This window comes from Theropithecus gelada, chromosome 19 (assembly GCF_003255815.1).
Source record: "Theropithecus gelada isolate Dixy chromosome 19, Tgel_1.0, whole genome shotgun sequence".
NCBI classification, from domain to species: Eukaryota; Metazoa; Chordata; class Mammalia; order Primates; family Cercopithecidae; genus Theropithecus; species Theropithecus gelada.
In genome coordinates, this window is record NC_037687.1 from 17,659,280 (window position 1) to 17,683,400 (window position 24,121).

Here is a 24,121-nt window from a genome sequence, read left to right on the forward strand (position 1 = left end):
TGAATTGAGCTTAACCTAAGTGGCGCTGGGAGAAAAGAACCAGCATGACTGAGCGCTCCATAAGCCCTTCCTGATCCCCACTTCCCAATTAAGAAAACTGAGACTTAGAGAGGAGATGCCAGTTTTTCTGATTCAGTCCGTCCTCTGGGGGCCAAGCGTCAGGGACAGTTTTGCCACCAGGTCTGTTGAGGGTTTGACTGGCCAGTTGGTTGACTCTGTGACTGGCCAGGTTTCAGGACAGGAGGGAGTTTTGTGAGCTCCTCTGATGGTTTGGAGGGGGGACATTTAGGGAGGGACAGATGTGAGGTCAATGGTGTCTATTAGAATTATATGGCCCATCAACCATTTACACTTCAGTATGAATGAGCTGCTTAAATCTTTTCACAGCCTTTTTTTTTTTTTTTTTTTTGAGGCAGAGTCTTGTTCTGTCCCCTAGGCTGGAGTGCAGTGGCGCAATCTTAGCTTACTGCAACCTCCACCTCCCGGGTTCAAGCAATTTTCCTGCTGTAGCCTCCCAAGTAACTGGGACTACAAGCACCTACCACCACATCCAGCTAACTTTTGTATTTTAGTAGAGATGGAGTTTCACCATGCTGGCCAGGCTGGTTGCAAACCCCTGATCTCAAGTGATCCACCTGCCTCAGCCTCCCAAAGTGCTGGGATTACAGGTATAAGCCACACGGCAGGCCATCCACAGACTTTTAATGGGCAGAAGAGAGAACAATATGGAGCCCACATTTGCGTGCTGGGCAACAGGGAGGTAGCTTCATTCGGGCACCAAGCACTATGAGATACCTACTGAGATCCAGGTGCTAAAGGCATTGGTATAAAGAAAACATAGTCCCTCCATCAATGGCTTCTCAGTCCGCTTGGGGAATTCAGTGATAAAACGAATGGATAAACAAGATACATTCAGACAGGGACCTCCTGGGGAGGTGATGTTTGAGCCAAGGCCTGGGCACAGCTAAAGGAAGATTGGCACCAGGCAGTGGGTACTGCGTGTGCAAAGGTCCTGTGGCAGGACTGAAGTGGTGGGTTTTTTGTTTTTGTTTTTATTTTTTGAGACAGAGTCTCACTTTGTCGCCCAGGTTGGACTGCAGTGGCATGATCTCGGCTCACTGCAACCTCAGCCTCCTGGGTTCAAGTGATTCTCCTGCTTCAGCCTCCGAGTAGCTGAGACTACCGGTATGCCTCCATGCCTGGCTAATTTTTTGTTTGTTTATTTGTTTGTTTGAGAAGGGGTCTTGCTCTGTTGTCCAGGCTGGAGTCCAGTGGTGCCATCTCGGCTCACTGCAACCTCTGCCTCCTGGGTTCAAGTGATTCTCCTGCCTCAGCCTACCTAGTAGCTGGGATTACAGGCACATGCCAACACTCCCAGCTAATTTTTGTATTTTCAGTAGAGATGGGGTTTCACCATGTTGGCTAGGCTGGTCTTGAACTCCTGACCGCAAGTGATTCTCCCACCTTGGCCTCTCAAAGTGCTAGGATTATAAGCCTGAACCACCATGCCCGGCCTAATGTTTGTATTTTTAGTAGAGGTGGGGTTTCACTATATTGGCCAGGCTGGTCTTGAACTCCTGACCTCAGGTGATCCACCTGCCTTGGCTTCCCAAAGTGCTAGAATTATAGGCGTAAGCCACTCTGCCCCCTCCCTGAGATATTTTTTAAGCCTCTGTGGCTGCCTTGAGGGGAGAAAGGTCTGCTGGGGCCAGGAATGGAGTGGCCAGAGAGAAGGAGGTGGCTAGGACAACATCCAGGACCAAGTTGAGGCATCCAATGGGAAGCAGAGACTGCCATCACCCCCATTTATGAAGAAAACGGGGGCACGGGACCTCAGAATGTGTTATAAGGAGCATCCTAGGAAGGTTTCGGGCCAGATCTGACTCTGTCTAAATCCTTGGCTTCCACCCCAGGTGAGGACGTGATGAAGGGAGGGATCCTTGTATTGGAGGCCGCAGAGCAGATTTGACCAGTTTTAACTGGGAGGGAAGGGAGGAAGTGTCTGGGGCTGAGAAAGCCCACCAGGCTGCCTGACTCACCACCAGGGGGCAGCAGAGCCACATTGCCTTGGGCCTGCCAGGGGGAATGGGTCCCTGGCAGGGAAATGGGTCCCTGCCTGCCATGTTCCAAGCATCCTAGCAATAAGCTCATAATTGTCCCAACAGGGTCCAGCCTCTGCAACTCCCCTGCCTCTTTTTTTTCTTTTTTTTTTTTGTGAGACAGTCTCGCTTTGTTCCCAGGCTGGGGTGCAGTGGTGTGATCTCTGCTCACTGCAACCTCTGCCTCCTGGGTTCAAGCAAGTCTCCTGCCTCACCCTCTTGAGTAGCTGGGATTACAGGCATGCACCACCACACCCAGCTGACATTTGGATGTTTTATTGGTTTGTTTGAGACAGAGTTTTCTTCTTGTTGCAAAGGCTGCAGTGAAGTGGCACGATCTTGGCTCACTGCAACCTCCGCCTCCCGGATTCAAGTGATTCTCCTGCCTCAGGCTCGTGAGTAGCTGGGATTACAGACGTCTGCCACCACTCCCGGCTAATTTTTTGTATTTTTAGTAGAGATGGGGTTTCACCATGTTGGCCAGGCTGGTCTCGAACTCCTGACTTCAGGTGATCCACCCGCCTTGGCTTCCCACAGTGCTGGGATTACAGGCGTGAGCCATCGTGCCTGGCCTTGCAACTTCCCTGCCTCCATTCTATCCATCTCCCCATCGCTCACTTGGCTCCAGCCACACGGCTTCCTGGGCTGATCCTCCAGAATGCAGGCTGGTCCAGCCTCAGGGCCTTTGCACCTGCTGTCCCCACTGCCCAGAACTCCATTCCCTCCTTTTTAATTCTGTCACATCCTCATCAAGGCCTCAGCCTCAGATGGGAAGCTTTCCCCAACCACCCCCTCCTTCCAGGCCCCACAAACGTGGAGTATAACATGCATTATACCTGTCCATTTCCCTATCCAGACCTCAGGGATTTTCTTTTTTGTTTCTTTCTTTTTTTTTTTTTTTTTTTTTTTTGAGACAGTCTTGCTCTGCCACCCAGGCTGGAGTGCAGTAGTGCGATATCTCAGCTCACTGCAACCTCCGCCTCCTGGGTTCAAGCAGTTCTCCTGCCTCAGCCTCCCAAGTAGCTGGGATTATAGGCATGTGCCACCACACCTGGCTAATTTTGTATTTTTAGTAGAGACGGGGTTTCACCATGTTGGCCAGACTGGTCTCAAACTCCTGAGTTCAAGCGATCTGCCCATCTCAGCCTCTTAAAGTGTTGGAATTACAGGCATGAGCCACGGCACCTAGCCAACCCCAGAGATTCAATTTCCACATTGTCTTGTGTGACTATCCAGTTATTTTTCTCACCCAGAGGTTTGACAGCCTCTCTGGGACCATACCTTATCTGTCCTGGTCATGTTGTAGCCTCAGGGCAGGCCCAGGGTGTATCCAGCAGGTGCTCAGTTAATGCATGTGGCTTAGATGAATGGGCAGTATCTGGGCGGGCTGTCCTTGTGGTGGTGATGGCATTGGGGGTTGGGGGTGGTGGTGAAGAAGGCGATGAGTTGGGCGCTCATAGACAAAGTGGCTGTTCCAGGCAGGAACAGCATCGTTAGAGACACATTCCTTCTGGAGCCTCAAATGCCAAGGGCAGGAAGAATGTGGATTTTCTACCTAGGGCACTAGGAGCCATAGAGTGTGGTGCTGGGAGGGGCACAGATGTATGGGCAGGTGGGAAGCGCTGGGGTAGTCCCACTAAAAAGGGGCCGGTGAAGAGAGGTGTCTGTATATCTACCTGAGACTTTGGCATTTACAGTCAGAGCACAGGCAGGGAGAGTCAAATGCCACTGTCACAGAGTTTGTCAGGGACAGGGCTAGCATATGACCCCTGGGAGAGGGATTCACCCGGGAATGCGGTTTTGCTGTAAGAGCAATAGGGAGCCATGGAGGGTTTGTGAGCAGGGCAAGGGTATGATCTGGGGAGCAGTGGACTGACACCAGAGATCAGTGGCTCAGCCAGCCTTTCATGGAAGGCCTTCACTGTGGCAGCAGGCTCTCTGGATTGTCAGCTGCAGCCCTGTTTTGCAGAGGGGGAAACTGAGGCCAAGTGAGCATGAGAGAAGGTTCTCTCCCTGCTACAGATGTCAGGGCAGTGGGTGTATGTAATAGGGGGTGTGTAAGTGTTACTGGGTGTAGCTGTGGCTGGGGACAAGGGGGCAGCGTCGTGTGTGTGTATGCAAAGGTGTGTCCCCGTGCATATGGGGTGGCTCAGCACGTAGTGACAGCAAGTGGAGACTGTGGCCCCATCCCCACTTGGGTCCCCAGCCAGACTCAGGAGAATCTGTAGCCCACACGAGGCTTGGGCTGCATCCCTGGGGGTCATAGGTGACCACTCCCATCCTCATTACCATCTCTGGTGGTCTCAAAACCACCATCTCCCCTGGTCTCAACACTCCCAAACCCACCCATTTTTCCCCATAGCTTCAATATTCCCCTCCCAGACATTGTCCCAGCCCCTTACTGGCCTCCTGCTACCTTCATTCCTGTCCCCCAACAGTCTCCTCCCCATAGCAGACACAAGGGGGTTTACAAACATAGTCCAGATCACACCCCTTCTCTGCTCAAGCACCCTCCATGGCTCCCCATTGCTCCTACAATAAAATTGCACTCTTCCCTGCAGCCCACAAGGCTCATGTGGTCAGCCCCTCTGGCATTTTGCCCTCAGTGCTGCCTCAGAGAGCAGTGCCCTTTGCCTGGGATGCGCTTTCTGCATAGCCAGCTCCTTCCTCCTCCATTTCTGGCTGGCTGCAGTGTTACCTCCTCTGAGAGGCCTCATGGCTAAAGTCGCCCCTTGCAATGTTCTGTCCTTTCTTTTCCCTTCTCAGCCTTGGTGTTTGAAATTATCTTTTTCTTTCTTTCTTTCTTTCTTTCTTTTTTCTTTTTTTGAGACGGAGTCTCGCTCTGTCACCCAGGCTGGAGTGCACTGGTGTGATCTCGGACCACTGCAACCACCACCTCCTGGGTACAAGTGATTCTCCTGCCTCAGCCTCCTGAGCACCTGGGAATACAGGCACGCGCCACCATGCCCAGCTATTTCTTTCATATTTTTATTTATTTATTTTTTTGAGATAGAGTTTTGCTCGTGTTGCCCAGGCTGGAGTGCAGTGGCGCTACCTCAGCTCACTGCAACCTTCACCTCCTGGGTTCAAGCAATTCTCCTGCTTCAGCCTCCCAAGTAGTTGGGATTATAGGCACGTGCCACCACACTCGGCTAATTTTGTATTTTTAATAAGACTGGATTTCACCATGTTGGCCAGGCTGATCTCAAACTCCTGACCTCAGGTGATCCACCCGCTTTGGCCTCCCAAAGTGCTGGGATTACAGGCATGAGCCACCAGGCCCAGCCGAAATTATCTTGCTCATTGAATTGTTTCCTGTTGGCTGGGCACGGGGGCTCACACCTGTAATGCTGGCACTTTGGGAGGCCAAGGCGGGCAGATCACCTGAGGTCAGGAGTTTGAGTTGCCTGGCCAACATGGTGAAACTCTGTTTCTACTAAAAATACAAAAAATTAGCTGGGCGTGGTGGTGCACACCTGTAATGCCAGCTACTCGGAAGGCTGAGACAGGAGAATCGCTTGAACCCAGGAAGGCGGGGGTTGCAGTGAGCTGACATGGCGCCACTGCACTCCACCACACTTGGCCTCACCCAGGCTGGTTTTAAACCAAGGCTGGGAAAAGCCGGATGGAGGCTGGGTATGGTGGCTCACGCCTGTGATCCCAGCTAATTGGGAGGCTGACGCAGGAGAATCGCTTGAACCCAGGAGGCGGAGGCTGCAGTGAGCTAAGATTGCGCCATTGCATTCCAGCCTGGGCAAGTAGAGCGAAACTCTGTCTCAAAAGAAAGAACAAAAAATCGTCTCTTTAGATATGAAGCCCTGGCTCCAGCATCGGGCCTGGACTGGGTCCCAAAGTGTCCTGGGGCCCAGGAAGGGGCACCCCTCATGATGACACTGCCCCTGACTTGCCTGGGCTGTCATGACAGGAGGAAGCATTAATTCAGTCCCTACAGTGGGAGACACTTCTGGCTTCCATAGTGAACACATACTGTACCCTCAGCCCTGTACCAGGCTCTGTGTCTCAGATTTTCAATACGGGGGATGTTATGCATGGGGAAACAGAGGCCTGGAAGTTAGCCTGATGCTATCGTTTATAAATTATATATAGATATGGAACATATACCAGGTGCCCTTGGAAGCGCCCCCTTACATCTGATTTGTGTAATCCTCACTGTCAGTCCAGTTTTCCTCCAATTTCACAGTTGAGGAGACTGAGGCTGGAGTTTAATCAGGTGGCTTATTCCTAATTGAGGCAAGGCTGATGGCCCTTCCCGCCACACAGAGGCAGAGCATGTCAGACGCCCCGACTCAATCTGCCAAACACACCCTCTGTGCCATTCCGGTGCTGGGAGCTGCTGGGACCCCAAGGAGTCCCCAACCTGGGGAAAACAGAGCCAGACAGACACGAAAGCGGGTTTTTCAGAGGAGAGGACGCTGTCTTGCCAGGCTAGATTCCAAGCAGTGGGGCCAGGGTGGGCGTGGTAGCATGAGCCAGGCCAGGACGCTGGGTGGGTCTTGGGTGCCGCACTGAGAAGGGGTCAGTGCCCCGGGAGAGAGGAAAAGGAGGGAGTAATTAGATTTACAGTTTAGCAGAAAGGAGCCAAAATGCCTATCCCTGGCTCGAGGTTAAGGTGCTGCCAACTCCCCGCCCCCGCCGCCCGCGGTCGTAGCAACGCCCGGCCTCAGCCGCCCGCGGCCCTAGCAACGCTCCGCCTCTCCGCCCGCGGCCATGGCAGCGCCCCGCCCACTCGCCCGCACGCGGGTCCCAGGGCCTCGCTTCCGCGTCGCTCGCTCCGCCTTCCGGCAGGCCCCGCCCCCAACGGCCCCGCCCCCGCACTCGCCTGGGCGGAGTTCCAGGCCGCGCTCGGGGGCGCGCGCTTCCTTCTCGCCGCCCCCCCAACCCCGCAGCCCTGTGCGCCCCCCTCCCTGTCCGGCTCCGCGGGGCTCCCGGGGCCGATCCCACCGCCGAGGTTCGCGCCCCGCCGCCGCCGGCTGCGCCCCCGCGCCTTCCCGGCCTCGGGCGGCGGCGGCGGCACAAAGGGAAGCAGCATGTCCGACCCCAGCTACTGGACGGCGGTGGCGGCTCCCGGCCATCGCAGCCGCCTGGCCAAAGGCGCGCTGCTGCAGCGCTCCAAGAGGTAGGGGGCACGGCGCCGGCGAAGGCTCGGCGGCCGGCCGAGCAAACAGGAGTTGCCAGAAGTGTGTCCTGGCCGCGTGGCGGGGACCACGGCGAGTGTCTGTCTGTGGCAGCAGTGGGAAGGGGGGAGGACGCCTGTGGATCGAGGTGTCCCCTGGGGTCCCTGGCACCCTCCTTTCGCCCCTCGTTCCCTGTACTGGGGTGTCTGTCCGCCAGCGTCGCAGCTGGGGTGGTGACAGACAGGAGTGAGTTGAGACTGAGCTAGGATTTGAACCCGGGTGTCCAGGGCTGTGCAGAACCAGGGAGAAACTTCTTGGAAAAACTGAGGCTGATCTGTCCCTGGGGGCCCATTCAGCAGAAATGTTGGCTCAGAAGCAAATATTTACTGCACGAGGCTGGCATTTGGGTGGGGTGTCAGGAGTCCAGATAATTGAGGTTAACCCCCTCCAAAGCCTTATCTCTCTTGGAGTCTCAGTTTCCTCTTTTGAAAAGCAGAGAGGATAAATGAGGGCTGTGGATTCTACCGGACCTGGGTTCAAATTTCGACTCAGCCACTACCAGGCTGTGTGACCTCAAGTAGCTCCTTAACCTCTCTGTGCTTGGGTTTTTCATTGTTGCTGGACTGGGGCAAAGTCTGGGTGGTGGGACCAGCTACCAAAAGACCTTGAATGCTGAGTCCAGGGCTTAAACTTCCCTCCAAGATCATGGGGAGCACTGGAGGGGGGATATGGGTACCAGAGGGATGAGGTGCAGGAGGCTGGCTTCAGGCCCCTGCTTTCTGCCACATTCTGTCTGTTGTGTCCTGGGTACCAAGAGAGGATGGTTCCCAAATGGCAACTTCTCGGGGTCCTGGATCTCCTCCAGGAAGAGTTGAACAAAGAGTCAGCCCTGCATAGATGCTTGGGAAGTGAACAGATGATGCTTGGTTCTCCTTTGAGGCCTCACACTTGGCCGTGTTTTCAAGAAGACCTCGCCCAAGAACAGGAGGGAGGGCAACTCAGTGTTTTTCCCAAATGCTTTTGGAAGCAGCAAGTGATACAGCAGGATCGGGGAGGGAGGGTGCTGGTGGTGCAGTGTGGGGGCGAGGAACCAGGTGAGGGGCTGGGAGAGGATGCGGAGACAGCCAGGTGAGCATGCATTGAGGGGTTGGCAGGAAGTTTTGCAGAAACCTGCAGGTTTCACTTTTGCTTCTGCAGCTCAGGCTGGGAGACAATCACTGTGACTATTGACATCTGTGGCTTCAGTTTCCCAGTCTGGGAAATGGGCTCAGCTGGTCGCTCCCAACTCTGGGGCTTGTTGGGCTTGGCACATGTTGGGGATGTAATTCACTCAGGAAGCATTGCCTGCCCTCCCAGCGTGAGCCAGGCCCTGTGAGCCTTGTGTAGGCAAAGACAACAGCGTATGTACCCGAGTCTGGCCCAGAGCTGAGCACTGGATGTAGTAGGTTTCATCCTTCAAGGTAGAGATGGGGAAACTGAGGCTCAAGGGGCAGCCATATGTGGAGACATAGACAGGCTGGGCCTCTTCTCCCTGTCCACCTTGTCACCTGTGTCCTTTGATGATCGTATGCTTGTTCTCCCATGCATTGACCTGCTCTGAGCATTCTGCCTGGGACCCCATTTCTGCACCTCAGAGGCCCCGAGACTTCATCTCTCCCTCCCCGCGAGGTTCTCCCACCGCTGAGCTGTGTTGGCGGCTTGGGGTGTGTGGGCTGATGCTCTGGTGGAGCAGAGCTGTTGCCGGGCGACTGCTCTGGTGGGGCGGGAGATGGTGTCACTCCCAACTTCCTTCTGTCAAGGTGTGGGCTGAGGCCAGGGCTCAGGTGGGAGAAGAGGCCAGGCAGGGTGTCAGAGACCTGGGCCAGGTATCTGGTGGCCAGAAGGGAACTGGGATGGAAAGAGGACAACATGTGGGCAAAAGTTCAGCAGAACAGGCAGGACTGTGAAAGAGATTGCATTTAGGGTTTCTAGTTGGGTCCCATTGGCATTTTAGGGGCATCTTGGGAAGAAGGAGGGTTGTCAAGAGATGGGAGCAGGGGCTTCAGGAGGGGTGTATAGAATGGGGTGTCTCAGCCCATATCTGGGCTCCAGGGTGTGGTTGGTCCACGTGATTTGCTGGTGCTGCTGGCAGTAGCCATGGTACAGGGAAAGGTGTGGGGGTGGGACTGTAACACAGAACCGTGAAAAGCTGGGCCGGGGGCTCCTGGCCATATGTAGTGTCCACCATCAGCCTAGAAGCACTTCATGCCATTGCTGTTAATAACAACATTGCCAATAGTTTGTGTTTGTTTTTGTTACTGTTTTTGAGACGACGTTTCACTCGTGTCGCCCAGGCTGGAGTGCAATGGCGCTATCTCAACTCACTGCAACCTCCACCTCCTGGGTTCAAGCGATTCTCTGCCCCAATCTCCTCAGTAGCGGGGATTACAAGTGTGCACTACCACGCCTGTCTAATTTTTGGGTGTTTTGTTTTGTTTTGTTTCGTTTTTTTGAGACGAAGTTTCACTCTTGTTGCCCAGGCTGGAGTGCGATGGTGCGATCTGGGCTCACCACAACCTCCACCTCTTGGGTTCAAACGATTCTCCTGCCTCAGCCTCCCAAGTAGCTGGGATTACAGGCATGCATCACCATGCCCAGCTAATTTTGTATTTTTAGTAGAGACAGGGTTCCTCCGTGTTGGTCAGGCTGGTCTCGAACTCCTGATCTCAGGTGATCCACCCACCTTGGCCTCCCAAAGTACTGGGATTACAGGGATAAACCACTGTGCCCAGCCTTGTTTTTGTTTTTTTAAGAGAGAGGGCCTTGTTCTGTCACCTAGGCTGGAGTGCCGTGGCACGATCATGGCTTACTGCAGCCTTGACCTCCTGAGGCTCAAGCAATCCTCTTGCCTCAGCCTCCTGAGTAGCTGGGACTACAGCCTGGCATCACCCCAGCCAGCTAATTTTTAAATTTTTTTATAGAGACGGGGTCTCGCTATATTGCCCAGGCTGGTCTTGAACTCCTAGCTTCAGAGGATCCTCCCACCTTGGCCTCCCGAAGCACTGGGGTTATAGGCATGAGCCACCATGCCTGGCCAGCAGTAGTTTCAATAATAAGGAATGTTAGTCAAGGGGTGACTCCCTCCTGGGCCTTAAAGACCTGGCTAAGGGCCATGGGGGAACCCACCTGGGGGCAGAGTGGGAGTGGCCATATCCAACATCCCATCCTTCTCCAGAACGGGCTGCCTGTGTGATTTAGGCTGGGCAGGTGGCTTAGTGCAGGGCCCTGGGCAGCCACCTACCCTGACCCCTTTTCCCCCCACAGCTGCCGCAGCGGGAACCGCAAGAGCTTGGTGGTAGGAACGCCCTCCCCGACCCTCTCCCGCCCCCTGTCGCCACTGTCAGTCCCAACGGGTGAGTGTGGGAGCAGCCAGCGGGTGCTGTGTCCTGCCTCTGCCCCGCTGACTCAGTTTTCCCACCTCCTCCTCAGCAGGCAGCAGCCCCTTGGATAGTCCTCGGAATTTCTCGGCTGTCTCTGCCCTCAATTTCCCCTTTGCCCGGAGGTGAGTAATTGCCAGCTTTGGGAGACAGTGCGGGCACCACGGGCAGGGGTTGGGCAGGGGCACGTGCTCGGGGGCTAGACCTGGCCCCTCATTCATTTCATTCACCTTTTCCCCTCCCCTGGCCCATCTGGTGGTGGTCTCCCCCTCTGGCTCCCATCCCTGACAAATGCATGCCATCTTGCAGCCACATCCCACGCACAGACAGGTAATTTCAACCAGCCCAGGGGGTGGGTGGTCGTGGGGGGATATAGCCCTAAGAATCATTAACTCACTAAAGAAATCATTCATTCATTCATTCACTTAACAAGAGCTGACTGAGTGCCTGTCATGTGCCAGACGCTTGCATTTCATTTATTTATTCATACAACAACGTTCATTAAGCACCTGCTGTGTGTATGCTCTGCGCTGCGGGCTGAGGGCATGGTTGCAAATGGGCGACTGGCCCTGAGCCCCTGGGGAGTCCTCCGTTTGGTGGGGGGTGGCCAATGTGTGCCCCAGAAGCTACAGCTCAGAGGTTGAAGCTCTGACAGGGGACACAGTGGCAGTTGGAGTCACGGGGGGCTTTCTGGAAGAGGTAGGTACCTGGAGAGAGAGAGCGTGCAGTGGATTTGGCCAGCCTGTGTCTCTGTTCTTGGTTATTTTCAGGAGATCCTTCCTATGACAGGGCCAGAATATGCTGGCCACAGTGTCTGCTCTTAGTCCCCACAAACCACAGGGGCCAGGCTTTCCTTCCATCTGTTCTTGTTCCCCTCTCCAGGGCAGACGGCAGAAGATGGTCCCTCGCGTCTCTCCCATCTTCCGGCTATGGAACCAACACACCCAGCTCCACCCTCTCGGTACCCATAGCCCCACCTTGGCAGACGGACAGGCAGATGCCGGGTTGGGGGGGGGACACATCTTTGTGTGTTTTCTTCAAGGTGTTGGGTAGTTGTGCGGTCAGCAACCATACTAGCTACTTCCTCCATGCATGCCCCATTCTGGAAAATGCGGGGTCCCCTGAGAAGACCCAGCCTTGGCCCCAAAATAGACCCCAGTCGGGGAGATACAGATATCCCCAGCCTATGGGATCAGGGCCTGGCCAGAGGGGGACTTGGGGCTGCCCAGGGGTACAGACAGGGAGGACTTCCTGGAGGAGGGGGCATCAGAGCTAGGCTTTTGAGGGATGCATAGGAACTAGACAGGAGAAAGAATGTTACCATCTGATGGCCATCTGATGACCAGCAGACAGCCTGGCCCTTGAGGGGTGGTGCTGGGGTCCTGGCCACACCACTGACGGTGAACTCATGACTCTAATCCCCACCACTCTCTACCAGTCAAGCTCATCCTCCCGGGAACGTCTCCACCAGCTTCCCTTCCAGCCGACGCCAGACGAGCTGCACTTCCTGTCCAAGCACTTCCGCAGCTCAGAGAATGTGCTTGATGAGGAAGGCGGCCGGTCACCCCGCCTCCGCCCCCGCTCTCGCAGTCTCAGGTGGGCCTCGACCTCTGGCCCTAGCCCCGGCCCCTCCCTGGGCTAGTGTGGAGGCCCAAGTTGTGGCTCCTCCTCCACCCTAGCCTCTGATTCTTGTCCCTCAACCCTGGCTCAGAGCCCCGACATCCTCCCCTAGGGTTGGTCTGAGGTCCCATATCACAAGCCAGCTGTCTTCCTTTCAGCCCGGGCCGTGCAACGGGGACCTTCGACAATGAGATTGTCATGATGAACCATGTGTACCGGGAGAGGTTCCCCAAGGTGGGCAGCGCCTGGCGGCTGGACCAGCCCCTGTGCTTCTCTCCACATTGCTGTCCCTCCATGGAACTCTGTCTTCCTGGCTGTGTCCCCCTTGCCAGTCTGTTCATTTCTGTCTTTCCCTCCCCTTCCACTGAAACATGTTGTTCCTCCTGCCCCAGCCCTCCCACCCCATCGCCCCCATCGCCTCATCTCCTCATCTCCTCTCTCCCCAACCGTGCCTCTCCTGCCCCCTTCTGTGCATGTCACTCCAGCCCCACCCTTGACCAGGTCGCCCCGTCTCACCCCACCCAGGCCACAGCACAGATGGAGGGCCGTCTGCAGGAGTTCCTGACGGCCTACGCGCCTGGCGCCCGGCTGGCGCTGGCTGATGGCGTCTTGGGCTTCATCCACCACCAGATCGTCGAGCTGGCCCGAGACTGCCTGGCCAAGTCTGGCGAGAACCTCGTCACCTCCCGCTACTTCCTAGAGATGCAGGAGAAGCTGGAGCGGCTTCTGCAGGATGTGCGTGGTTTTTCGCATGTTGAGGTTTTGCACGCAGTGGGACGCGGAGCGAAGGGGGTCCCCGGGCCAGATGGTGCTGAGGACCTCTGGGTGATGCCACGACCCACCTCCCCCAGGCCCATGAGCGCTCGGACAGTGAGGAGGTCAGCTTCATCGTCCAGCTTGTCCGGAAACTGCTAATCATCATCTCGCGGCCAGCTCGGCTGCTGGAGTGTCTGGTAAGTTTATTTTTGTACAGCCAACTTGAGATCCGGGCAGAACTGAGATTGGGACCATGACAGTCCTGCCGAGATACAAGTGACAGTTGCCATCGTGTAGGGCTTTGAGAGGAACGCAGGGTGCTGCCGGGCTAGCATGGGCTTCCCTGAGGAGGGATCGGGAGCGGAGACCCAGGGGGTGAGCTGGGAAGGGTGCTCCAGGCAGAGGGAACAGCATGTGCAGAGGCCTGCAGGTGGAACCAAGCCCCGGGTGACCAGCCCTCCTGTGCCCCTAGGAGTTTGACCCTGAGGAGTTTTACCACCTGCTGGAGGCGGCTGAGGGCCATGCGCGGGAGGGCCAAGGCATTAAGACTGACCTTCCACAGTACATCATTGGGCAGCTGGGCCTGGCCAAGGACCCCCTGGAGGGTAAGCCGGGATGGGAAGAGGAAACCAAGGCTGGGAAAGGCCGGATGGAGGCCAGGCACGGTGGCTCACACCTTTAATACCAGCACTTTGGGAGGCTGAGGCGGGCAGATCACTTGAGGCCAGGAGTTCGAGACCAGCCTGGTCAACATGGTGAAACCCCCTCTCTACTAAAAATACAAAAATTAGCTAAGTGTGGTGGCGCATGCCTGTAATCCCAGCTACTCGGGAGGCTGAGGCACAAGAATTGCTTGAACTTAGGAGATGGAGGTTGCAGTGAGCTGAGATCGCACCACTGCACTCCAACCTGGGCGACAGAGCGAGACCTGTCTCAAAAAAAAGAAAAGAGCAGATGAAGCCAGGATTCAAACCCAGGCCCATCCGATTCCAGAACCACCACACTGTTCTTTGTCTCTCTGTGACCTTGCTCTTTGGTCGCCTGTGGGAATTGCTGAGACCCACTGATCTTTTGGGGCCCAGGGGCCTCAGTGTCCTCAAATGCCACATGAAGATGGCCGGAAGCCTGGGGACCAGTGTTAGCAGTGGCCTTCCCTTTGTCCTGCAAATTTACAAACGGCTTTATTAATTTCTGTGGCCTTTACTATGGCCCAGAAAGTGGACTTGGAGTCAAACAGGACAACCCGTAGGTAAGAAGAAGACAGTTGGGGCCGGGAGCGGTGGCTCATGCCTGTAATCCCAGCACTTTGGGAGGCCGAGGCGGGCGGATCACCTGAGGTCAGGAGATCGAGACCATCCTGGCTAACACCGTGAAACCCTGTCTCTACTAAAAAAATACAAAAAATTAGCCAGGCACGGTGGTGGGCACCTGTAGTCCCAGCTACTCGGGAGGCTAAGGCAGGAGAATGGAATGAACCTGGGAGGTGGAGCTTGCAGTGAGCCGAGATCGTGCTACTGCACTCCAGCCTGGGCGACAGAGCGAGACTCCGTCTCAAAAAAAAAAAAAAAAAAAAAAAAGAAGACGACGGTCAAAAACTCCCACAGCCGGCCGGGCGCGGTGGCTCATGCCTGTAATCCTAGCACTTTTGGGAGGCCAAGGTAGGTGGATCACAAGGTCAGGAGTTCAAGACCAGCCTGGACAACATGGTGAAACCCTGTCTCTACTAAAGATACAAAAATTAGCCAGGTGTGGTGGTGTGTGCCTGTAATCCCAGCTACTGGGGAGGCTGAGGCAGGAGAAACATTTGAACCCTGGAGGTGGAGGTTGCAGTAAGCCGAGATCACACCACTGCATTCCAGCCTAGGTGACAGGCGGGACTCTGTCTCAAAATAAAACAAAACAAACAAAAAAACTCCCACAGCCAGCCAGGTGCAGTGGCTCACGCCTGTAATCCCATAATCGCAGCACTTCATGAGACTGAAGTGGGCGGATTACTTGAGCTCAGGAGTTCAAGACTAGCCTGGCCAACATGGGGAAACTCCATCTCTACTAAAAACAAGTATTAGCCGGGTGTGGTGGCAGGTGCCTGTAAATTCCAGCTACTTGGGAGGCTGAGGCAAGAGAATCACTTGAATTCAGGAGACAGAGGTTGCAGTGAGCCAACATCGCACCACTACACTCCAGCCTGGGCAACACAGTAAGCCTACATTTCAAAAAAAAAAAAAAAAAAAGATGTAGCTGGGTGTAGTAGTGCGTGCCTGTAGTCCCAGCTACTCAGGAGGCTAAGGTGGGACGATCACTTGAGCTTGGCAGGTTGTGACTACAGTGAGCTATGATCACAGCACTGTCCTCCAGCCTGGGTGACAAAGCCAGACCCTGTCTCAAAAAGGGAAACAAAACAAAACAAAACAACATTTCCACAAATAGCCAGGATAAGAGGAAGCAAAAGCTGTAGCATTAAACTTGGACCTAGCCCGGTCCAGCAGTAGCCAGGGGAGGCTCTGGAAGGAGGTAGTGTTCAAACTGAGGCCTGGAGGGCAGGACGTGATCAGGTTGCAGATCCAAGGGAAAGAGTGAAACAGGCAAGGGTAACAGCATAGGCAGAGACCCTGAGATTGGACCATACCTGGAGTGGGACTGAGCTGCCACTGTCCCCATTTAAAGCTGGGGAAGCCAGGCATGGTAGCTCACACTTGTAATCCCAGCACTTTGGGAGGCCAAGGCAGGAGGATCACTTGAAGCCAGGAGTTTGAGACCAGCTTGGGCAACATAGTGAGACTCTGTCTCTATTAAAAAAAACAAAACAATTAGCCAGGTGTGATGACACATGCCTGTAGTCCTAGCTACTTGCGGGACTAAAGTGGGAAGATTGCTTGAGTCCAGGGATTTGAGGCTGCAGTGAGCTATGATTGCACCACTGCACTCCAGCCTGGGCAACATAGCAAGACCCCAACTCTACAAAAAGTATTTTTAAAAATTAGCCAGGTGTGGTGGTGAATGCCTGTAGTCCCACCTACTTGAGAGGCTGAGGTGGGAGGATCGCTTGAGTTTAGGAGGCTGAGGCTGCAGTAAGCCGTGATGGCACCACTGCACTCCAGCCTGGGTGACAGAGCAAAGCCTGTCTCTGAAATAATCATACTTGGCCTGGTGCGGTAGCTCACGCCTGTAATCCCAGCACTTTGGGAGGCCAAGGCGGGTGGATCACCTGAGGTCAGGAGTTTGAGACGAACCTGGCCAACGTGGTAAAACCCTGTCTCTACTAAAAATACAAAAATTAGGCCAGGCACAGTGGCTCATACCTGTAATCCCAGCATTTTGGGAGGCCGAGGCAGGCGGATCACCTGAGGTTGCGAGTTCGAGACCAGTCTGACCAACAGGGAGAAACCCTGTCTCTACTAAAGATACAAAAATTAGCCAAGTGTGGTGGCGTGCGCCTGTAATCCCAGCAACTTGGGAGGCTGAGACAGGAGAATCATTTGAACCCTGGAGGCAGAGGTTGCAGTGAGCCGAGATCACACTACTACACTCCAGCCTGGGTGACAGAGCGAGACTCCATCTCTAATAAATAAATAAATTAAATAAAATAATCATACCAATAAAAAATAAAACTGGGGAAACTGAAGCTCCAGGCAGATAAGGCTGAGCAGGGAATCAAACCCAGGTATACCTAAGGCCAGATCACATGTGGTCTGTGACTGGACCATGTTTGCCAGGCATTCGCTAGGGGCTGCCCCTCTGCCAAGGCCTGGGGCAAGAACATACTGGACCCTCCACCTGGGCTGCATCCTGAGCTGAGGAAGATGTTAGGAGCTGACACCCAGGGGGCCTGCGTCACATTCCGTGTTCACAGGCTCAAGGCTCAGAGCCTGAGTGTGATCATAACTGAGCACTTCAGAGCCAGGGCAGCCCACTGGCCCTTCTAGAAGGTTCCTCCGTCATTGCTTCATCCAGCCTCCCTGGTGTGGCTTCATGACAGTGTCATGGGAGCTGGAAAGAGGAGGCACCGCATCCCCAGCCTGGGGTGAGAAATCTAGAGGCCTCAGGAAATTGCTGGGTGATGCAGGGTGAGGCGGGGAGGCCCCAGCTGAGGCTCCTCCCTCATCTTGCAGAGATGGTGCCACTGAGTCACCTTGAAGAAGAACAGCCCCCAGCACCTGAGTCCCCGGAGGTGAGTAGCAGAGGCTGGGGGCCCCCGCCCATCTTGTTCTTTCCAGAGTGGACCAGGCATCTGCAGAAAGGGCTGGGTTTGCCGAGGTCTTGCATGTAGCTTAATTAGCATCGGTGACTTTGGAGGCAAGGTGACAGCAGGTGGGACTGTCACACCTTGGAAGTTGGGTGGGGGCAGTGCTGGAGGGGCACCGGAAAGGTGAGTTTTGCAGGATGTATAAGAGTTTTCCAGGAGGAGGGCACAGCTGTGAGCAAAAAAGGACAGAAAGTCAGAAGCTGAGTTGGAGAAGTTTGGACAGGGGAGGAGGTAGCATCAGGCACCAGGACCAGTGGTTTGGGATTGGGGGCGGGAGAAGCCTGGCCAGCTCTGCAGTGGGACGGGACCCTGAGCCCTTCCTGTCCTGCAGAGCCGCGCCCTGGTCGGCCAGTCACGGAGGAAGCCATGCGAAAGCGACTTTGAGACCATCAAACTCATTAGCAACGGAGCCTATGGGTGAGTCCCTGAGTCCTGCATAGACCCATTTCACAGATGCCTGAGGGGATGGTTGAGGCCCAGGCAGCTCCTGCATCCCCCTCCCACCCTAGCAGGGCTCACACATTCACCCCTGAATTGGCAGAGAGGGCACCTGAGGCCTGGAGGGGGAAGTGGAGGCACGCCATATTGAGGTTACAGCCTCACGTGTGCTCTGTCCATGAGCCAGGCCTTAATCACGTGTGCTCTGTCCACGAGCCAGGCCTTTACCTGCCCCAGGTGTAGGGTGTTCTAGGAGCTTGGGGGCTGATCAAGGAAATAGATGCCCACCCAGTGGGAGTAGCACGCAGTGGGTTTTATTTAGGTGCTACTTTGAATGGCAGGCTTGCATACAAGGGAAGTCCCGCACAGCATAAGCCCTTTGGAGGCTGAGGTTCCAGGAGTCACCATCGAGATGGAGAGGCTGGCAAGGGAACTCCCCGGGGAGATGGGAATCAGAGAGAGGGCTTACGTGTCTACGTGATGTTGTTCAACAGCACAGGCACGGAGTCTCTGGGTCAGAGTCCTGCGGGGCGGTAGCAGCTTAGGGTCTTGAAATCCACAAAGTTCATCTTATCCATGACTCAGAGATAGTGGGTGCAGTTTCATGAGTCTGCAAAGCAAACAGGCTCTCAGTGGCTAAAATTGTGCTTATTTGGGCTGTGTGTAAAACAAATGGATGGTTAAAAATTTGAGCTTGGTGCTAGCAGGCTTTTAAAAGAGCTGGACTGGGTGCGGAGGCACTTTGGGAGGCCGAGGTAGGAGGATCGCTTGAGGCTAGGAGTTCGAGACCAGCCTGGGCAACATGGCAAAAACCCATCTCTACTAAAAATAGAATAATTAGCTGGGCATAATGGCACATGCCTGTAATTCCAGCTACTTGGGAGGCTGAAGTTGGAGGATCAGCTGAACCCAGGAGGCAGAGGTTGCAGTGAGCCAAGATCGCCCCACTGCACTCCAGCCTGGGTGACAGAGTGAGACCGTCTAAAAAGAAAGAAAGAGAGAGAGAGAGAGAGAGAGAGAGAGAAAGACACAAGCAGCCAGGTGCAGTGGCTCTCACCTATAATCCCAGCACTTTGGAAGGCCGAGGTGGGAAGGTCACTTGAGGCCAGGAGTTTGAGACTAGCCTCTGCAACATAGCGAGACGCCATCTTTACAAAACATGTAAACATTAGCCAGGCTTCTGATGTGGGAGGATCATTTGAGCCTGTGCGGGACGGGTGGTCAAGACTATGGTGAGCCATGATCTCATGACTGCGCTCCAGCCTGGGCAACAGAGTGAGGCGCTATCTCTAAAAACGTAAAATAAGATAAAATAAAAATAAAAGAAACATACAGCCTAGAGGCCAATATACAAGGGCCATGTGCAGCCCATTTATATGACCCCCAGCAATGGCAGCTTAAACCCAAGGGTGGCTGCTCTGGGAGGGAGACCAGGTAAGAAGAAAGGGTGGCCCAGGCAGAGGGCACAGCACAGGCAAAGGCCAGGCAGGTTGGGATCTGGGCTCAAGCTGAACTGCAGTGCCTGCTGGGGCCTCGATCTCTGGTCCCAGCAAGCCCGGCCCCCTGTCCCCAGGGCTGTCTACCTGGTGCGGCACCGTGACACGCGGCAGCGCTTTGCCATCAAGAAGATCAACAAACAGAACTTGATCCTGCGTAACCAGATCCAGCAGGTCTTTGTGGAACGTGACATTCTCACCTTTGCCGAGAACCCCTTTGTGGTCAGCATGTTCTGCTCCTTTGAGACCCGGCGCCACCTGTGTATGGTCATGGAATACGTGGAAGGTATGGTCACTGGGGCTTGCATGCCTCCAGCGATGGGGAGCTCACCCCTCCATGCCTGGGAGAAAATTTTTAGACCAAGTTGAGGTCTGTTCTGTTCTCTATGAGATCTCACCCTGCTTTGGGGAACCCTCAGGAACCCCAGTCTGGGGTAGGGACCCCAGCGATGGGGGTTCACGGCTGGGGGAGCCCAGACAGGAGTGTGTGAGGATGGGACCCTGGAGGCAAGAGGAGGGTGGCCATCCTAGGTTGGGGGAACTGATGGGCAGAGGCCTGGAGGCCAGAAGTGAAGGCAGGGAGATGTATGGTTCAGGCAGGTAAAGCACTATTACCAAAGTACTCCCAGGTTAGAGAGCAAACCTGCACTTAGGAAACACCAGCTGTGTACAGGGAAAGAGACCATGCAGTAGTTGTCGCCCTGCTGGGGAGAATCAGAAGGCAGGGTCTCAGCTTGGCACGCTGGCTCACGCCTGTAGTCCCAGCACTTTGGGAGGCCGAAGTGGGCTGATCCCTTGGGGTCAGGACTTCGAGACCAGCCTGAGCAACATGGCGAAACCCCTGTTCACGCCTATAGTCCCAGCTACTCGGGAGGCTGAAGCAGGAGATTCGCTTGAACTCTGGAGACAGAGGTTGCAGTGAGCCGACACTGTGCCACTGCACTCTAGCCTGGGCGACAGAGTGAGGCTCTGTCTCAATAAAATAAATAAAAATTTAAAAAAGGCCGGGCGCGGTGGCTCAAGCCTGTAATCCCAGCACTTTGGGAGGCCGAGATGGGCGGATCACGAGGTCAGGAGATCGAGACCATCCTGGCTAACACGGTGAAACCCCGTCTCTACTAAGAAATACAAAAAATAGCCGGGCGAGGTGGCGGGCGCCTGTAGTCCCAGCTACTCGGGAGGCTGAGGCCGGAGAATGGTGTGAACCCGGGAGGCGGAGCTTGCAGTGAGCTGAGATCCGGCCACTGCACTCCAGCCTGGGCTACAGAGCGAGACTCCGTCTCAAAAAAAAAAAAAAAAAAAAAAAAAAAAAAAAAAAAAAAAAAAAAAAATTTAAAAAATAGGCTGGGCGCAGTGGCTCACGCCTGTAATCTCAGCACTTTGGGAGGCCAAGGCAGGTGGATCACGAGGTCAAGAGATCAAGACCATCCTGGCCAACGTAGTGAAACCCCTTCTCTACTAAGAATACAAAAATGAGCTGGGTGTGGTGGTGTGGGCCTGTAATCCCAGCTACTCTGGAGGCTGAGGCAGGAGACTCGCTTGAACCCGGGAGGCGGAGGTTGCGGTGAGCCGAGATCGCGCTACTGCACTCCAGCCTGGGCAACAGAGCGAGACTCCGTCTCAAAAAAAATAAATGAATAAATAAATAAATAAATAAATAATAAAAAATAAATGAAGGTAGTGTCCGCCCCTTCCCTCTTCCCTGACCCTCCCCGCTGAGACAGAACAAACTGGGGACGCTTTGCAGGCGGTAAAGTGAGGAGGATGCGTAGCCATTGGGCATAATCTGGGGGCGGGGGGCGAGGCGCTGGCCTGGGCCTCATGACTACATCCGCCCCTCTCCCAGGCGGCGACTGCGCCACGCTCTTGAAGAACATGGGCCCGCTGCCCGTGGACATGGCCCGCCTGTACTTCGCCGAGACGGTGTTGGCGCTCGAGTACCTGCACAACTACGGCATCGTGCACCGTGACCTCAAACCAGACAAGTGAGCTGAGCTAGCATGAGCGGGACCTGGGGGAGGGCGGGGCCAGAGAGGGTCTGGGCGGGGCCAGAGCAGATCACGGCGGGGCCTGAGAGGATCAGGGGCGGAGCCTCTGAGGTGGATCCCAGGACCCTTTGGAAGCCTGAGCTCTGTTGGCACCTCCTGACAAGAAGGCAGGGAATGAGCGCATGATGAACATCTTGTGTGTACAGAGGAGAGGAGAGGAGACACTTAATAGGCGTCTGCTGTATGCAGGGGAAGGCCGGTGCACTTATGGAGGTGCTGCCAATCAAGGGGAGAGGATGTGCACTTAGGATGCACACGCTGTATAGGAGAAGGGGCTGCGCACCCAGAGCTGCTGCAGCACAAGGGGAGAGAACATGCACTTATAAGACACCAGCTACATACACAGAACAGGATTATGCAATTTGCAAGACCTTAGATGTAAACACAGTGACCATGCATGTCTTGAGCACCTGCTGTAAATTAGTGCAGGAAAGCAAGGAAGAGAACGTGTTTACTGACAGCCTTAGGATGTTTATGTTATTCTAGTATGTAGTAGGCACCTACTGCATGGCAGACCCTCTATGGGCAAGTGGGAGACACAGGGCCACCTGCTTTGAAACCCCTGTATGATTTTCTCCTCTGCATTTATTGAGTGCCTCCTGTGTACAGGGAAAAGGAATACCTGTTTATCAAGTGTCCTCGAGATATGAGGCAAGAACTGACGTTTCTCACATACATGGCGTGGCATGTAGCCCAGGCTTAGTGGCTCATACCTGTAATCCCAGCACTTTGGGAGGCCGAGGCGGGACGATCACCTGAGGTCAGAAGTTCAAGACCAGCCTGGCCAACATAGTTAAACCTTGTCTCTACTAAAAATACGAAAATTAGCTGGGAGTGGTAGTGCGCACCTGTAGTCCCAGCTACTCGGGAGGCTGAGAAAGGAGAATTGCTTGAACCCAGGAGGCGGAGGTTGCGGTAAGCCAAGATTATGCCACTGCACCCCAGCTTGGGCGACAGAGCGAGACTCCATCTAAAAAAAACAGCGCCTTGCATGTTTTCAGGGCATTTTGCAGTTGGCAAGTGGCTTAGAAAACAGACATGTATTTGGCACCTGCTGTGTACCTGAGCCTGTGCTCGATGCTCTAAGGAACTCAAGTATGAATAACTCCTTAGACACTAATGTTGGGTTTCTATATCACAATTTCTTGGTTGGCATGTACTTGTTAGGCACCAGGTGTGTACAAAATAGGCAGAAGAACAGTTATTAGGCAATGACTGTGTACCTGGCCCAGAACACTTTATTTTATTTATTTATTTATTTTTTGAGACTGGGTCAGTCTCTGTTGCCTAGGCTGGAGTACAGTGGCACAATCTCGGCTCACCGCAACCTCCACCTTCTGGGTTCAAGCAGTATTCCTGCCTCAGCCTCCTGAGTAGCTGGGATTATAGGCATGTGCCACCATACCCACTAATTTTTTTTTTTTTTTTTTTTTTTTGAGATGGAGTCTTGCTCTGTCGCTAGGTTGGAGTGCAGTGGTGCGATCTCGGCTCACTGCAGCCTCAGACTCCCTGGTTCAAGCGATTCTCTTGCCTCAGCCTTCCAAGTAGCTGGGATTACAGGCATGCGCCACCAGGCCCAGCTAATTTTTGCATTTTTAGTAGCGACGGGGTTTCGCCATATTGGCCAGGATGGTCTGGATCTCCTGACCTTGTGATCCGCCAGCCTTGGCTTCCCAAAGTGCTGGGATTACAGTCGTGAGCCACCGTGCCTGGCCTAATTTTGTATTTTTAGTAGAGACGGGGTTTTGCCATGTTGGTCAGACTGGTCTCGAACTCCTGGTCTCAGGTAATTCACCCACCTCGGCCTCCCAAAGTGCTGGGATTACAGGCATGAGCCAGCACCCCCGGCCCAGAATTGTTTCTTTACAGAGCTGGGGCAAACAGGAGGTACTGACTACATAGTTCATTAAATGATGGTTATACACAGTGAATTCTCTGGAATGTATTTTTTTTTTTTTTTTTGAGATGGAGTCTCGCTCTGTCACCCAGGCTGGAGTGCAGTGGCTGGATCTCAGCTCACTGCAAGCTCCGCCTCCCGGGTTTACGCCATCCTCCTGCCTCAGCCTCCCGAGTAGCTGGGACTACAGGCACCTGCCACCTCGCCCGGCTAAGTTTTTGTATTTTTAGTAGAGACGGGGTTTCACTGTGTTAGCCAGGATGGTCTCGATCTCCTGACCTCGTGATCCGCCCGTCTCGGCCTCCCAAAGTGCTGGGATTACAGGCTTGAGCCACTGCGCCCGGCCTGGAATGTATTTTTAAGTAGCAGATGTACCCAGAAGGTGCACGGAAATGCGACTTCATACAGCTGGTGCATAAGACTCTGTGATGTAGTGAAACATTTATATATTTAAGTCCACAGGAAAACCTAAATAGCAGTGTATACTGTACATGCGCGAGAGTTTTAAAAATGAGTTCCCTCGCCAGGCACGGTGGCTCACGCGTGTAATCCCAGCACTTTGAGAGGCCGAGGCAGGCGGATCCCCTGAGGTCAGGAGTTCAAAATCAGCCTGACCACCATGGAGAAACCCTGCCTCGACTAAAAATACAAAATTAACCAGGCATGGTGGTGCATGGCTGTAATCCCAGCTACTCAGGAGGCTGAGGCAGGAGAATCACTTGAACCCGGGAGGCAGAGGTTGCGGTGAACTGAGATTGCGCCATTGCGCTCCAGCCTGGGCAACAAGAGCGAAACTCTGTCTCAAAAAAAAAAAAGTTCATCCAGGCTGAGTGCTGTGTCTCATGCCTGTAATCCCAACCCTTTGGGAGGCTGAGGCAGCAGCACTGCTTGAGCCCAGGATTTTATTTATTTGTTATTTTTTTGAGATGGAGTCTCGCTGTGTCACCCAGGCTGGAGTGCAGTGGCACAATCT

At 54.3% G+C, this 24,121-nt stretch overlaps 1 protein-coding gene across 2 annotated transcripts in view; it reads left to right on the forward strand.

The window, feature by feature from the left end:
* Nucleotides 1-24,121, forward strand: part of MAST3 (microtubule associated serine/threonine kinase 3) — a 57,230-nt gene that overhangs the window by 13,628 nt on the left and 19,481 nt on the right. The window contains exons 3-14 of one of the 2 annotated variants that reach the window (XM_025365954.1): nt 10,538-10,626; nt 10,703-10,775; nt 11,533-11,611; nt 12,089-12,246; nt 12,429-12,504; nt 12,796-13,005; nt 13,122-13,223; nt 13,499-13,631; nt 17,136-17,194; nt 17,601-17,686; nt 19,281-19,489; nt 21,050-21,188. In XM_025365954.1, the coding sequence (XP_025221739.1) occupies nt 10,538-10,626; nt 10,703-10,775; nt 11,533-11,611; nt 12,089-12,246; nt 12,429-12,504; nt 12,796-13,005; nt 13,122-13,223; nt 13,499-13,631; nt 17,136-17,194; nt 17,601-17,686; nt 19,281-19,489; nt 21,050-21,188 (1,413 nt within the window). The remainder of the gene's footprint in view (nt 1-10,537; nt 10,627-10,702; nt 10,776-11,532; nt 11,612-12,088; nt 12,247-12,428; nt 12,505-12,795; nt 13,006-13,121; nt 13,224-13,498; nt 13,632-17,135; nt 17,195-17,600; nt 17,687-19,280; nt 19,490-21,049; nt 21,189-24,121) is intronic. The other variant, XM_025365953.1, reaches the window with a different exon arrangement.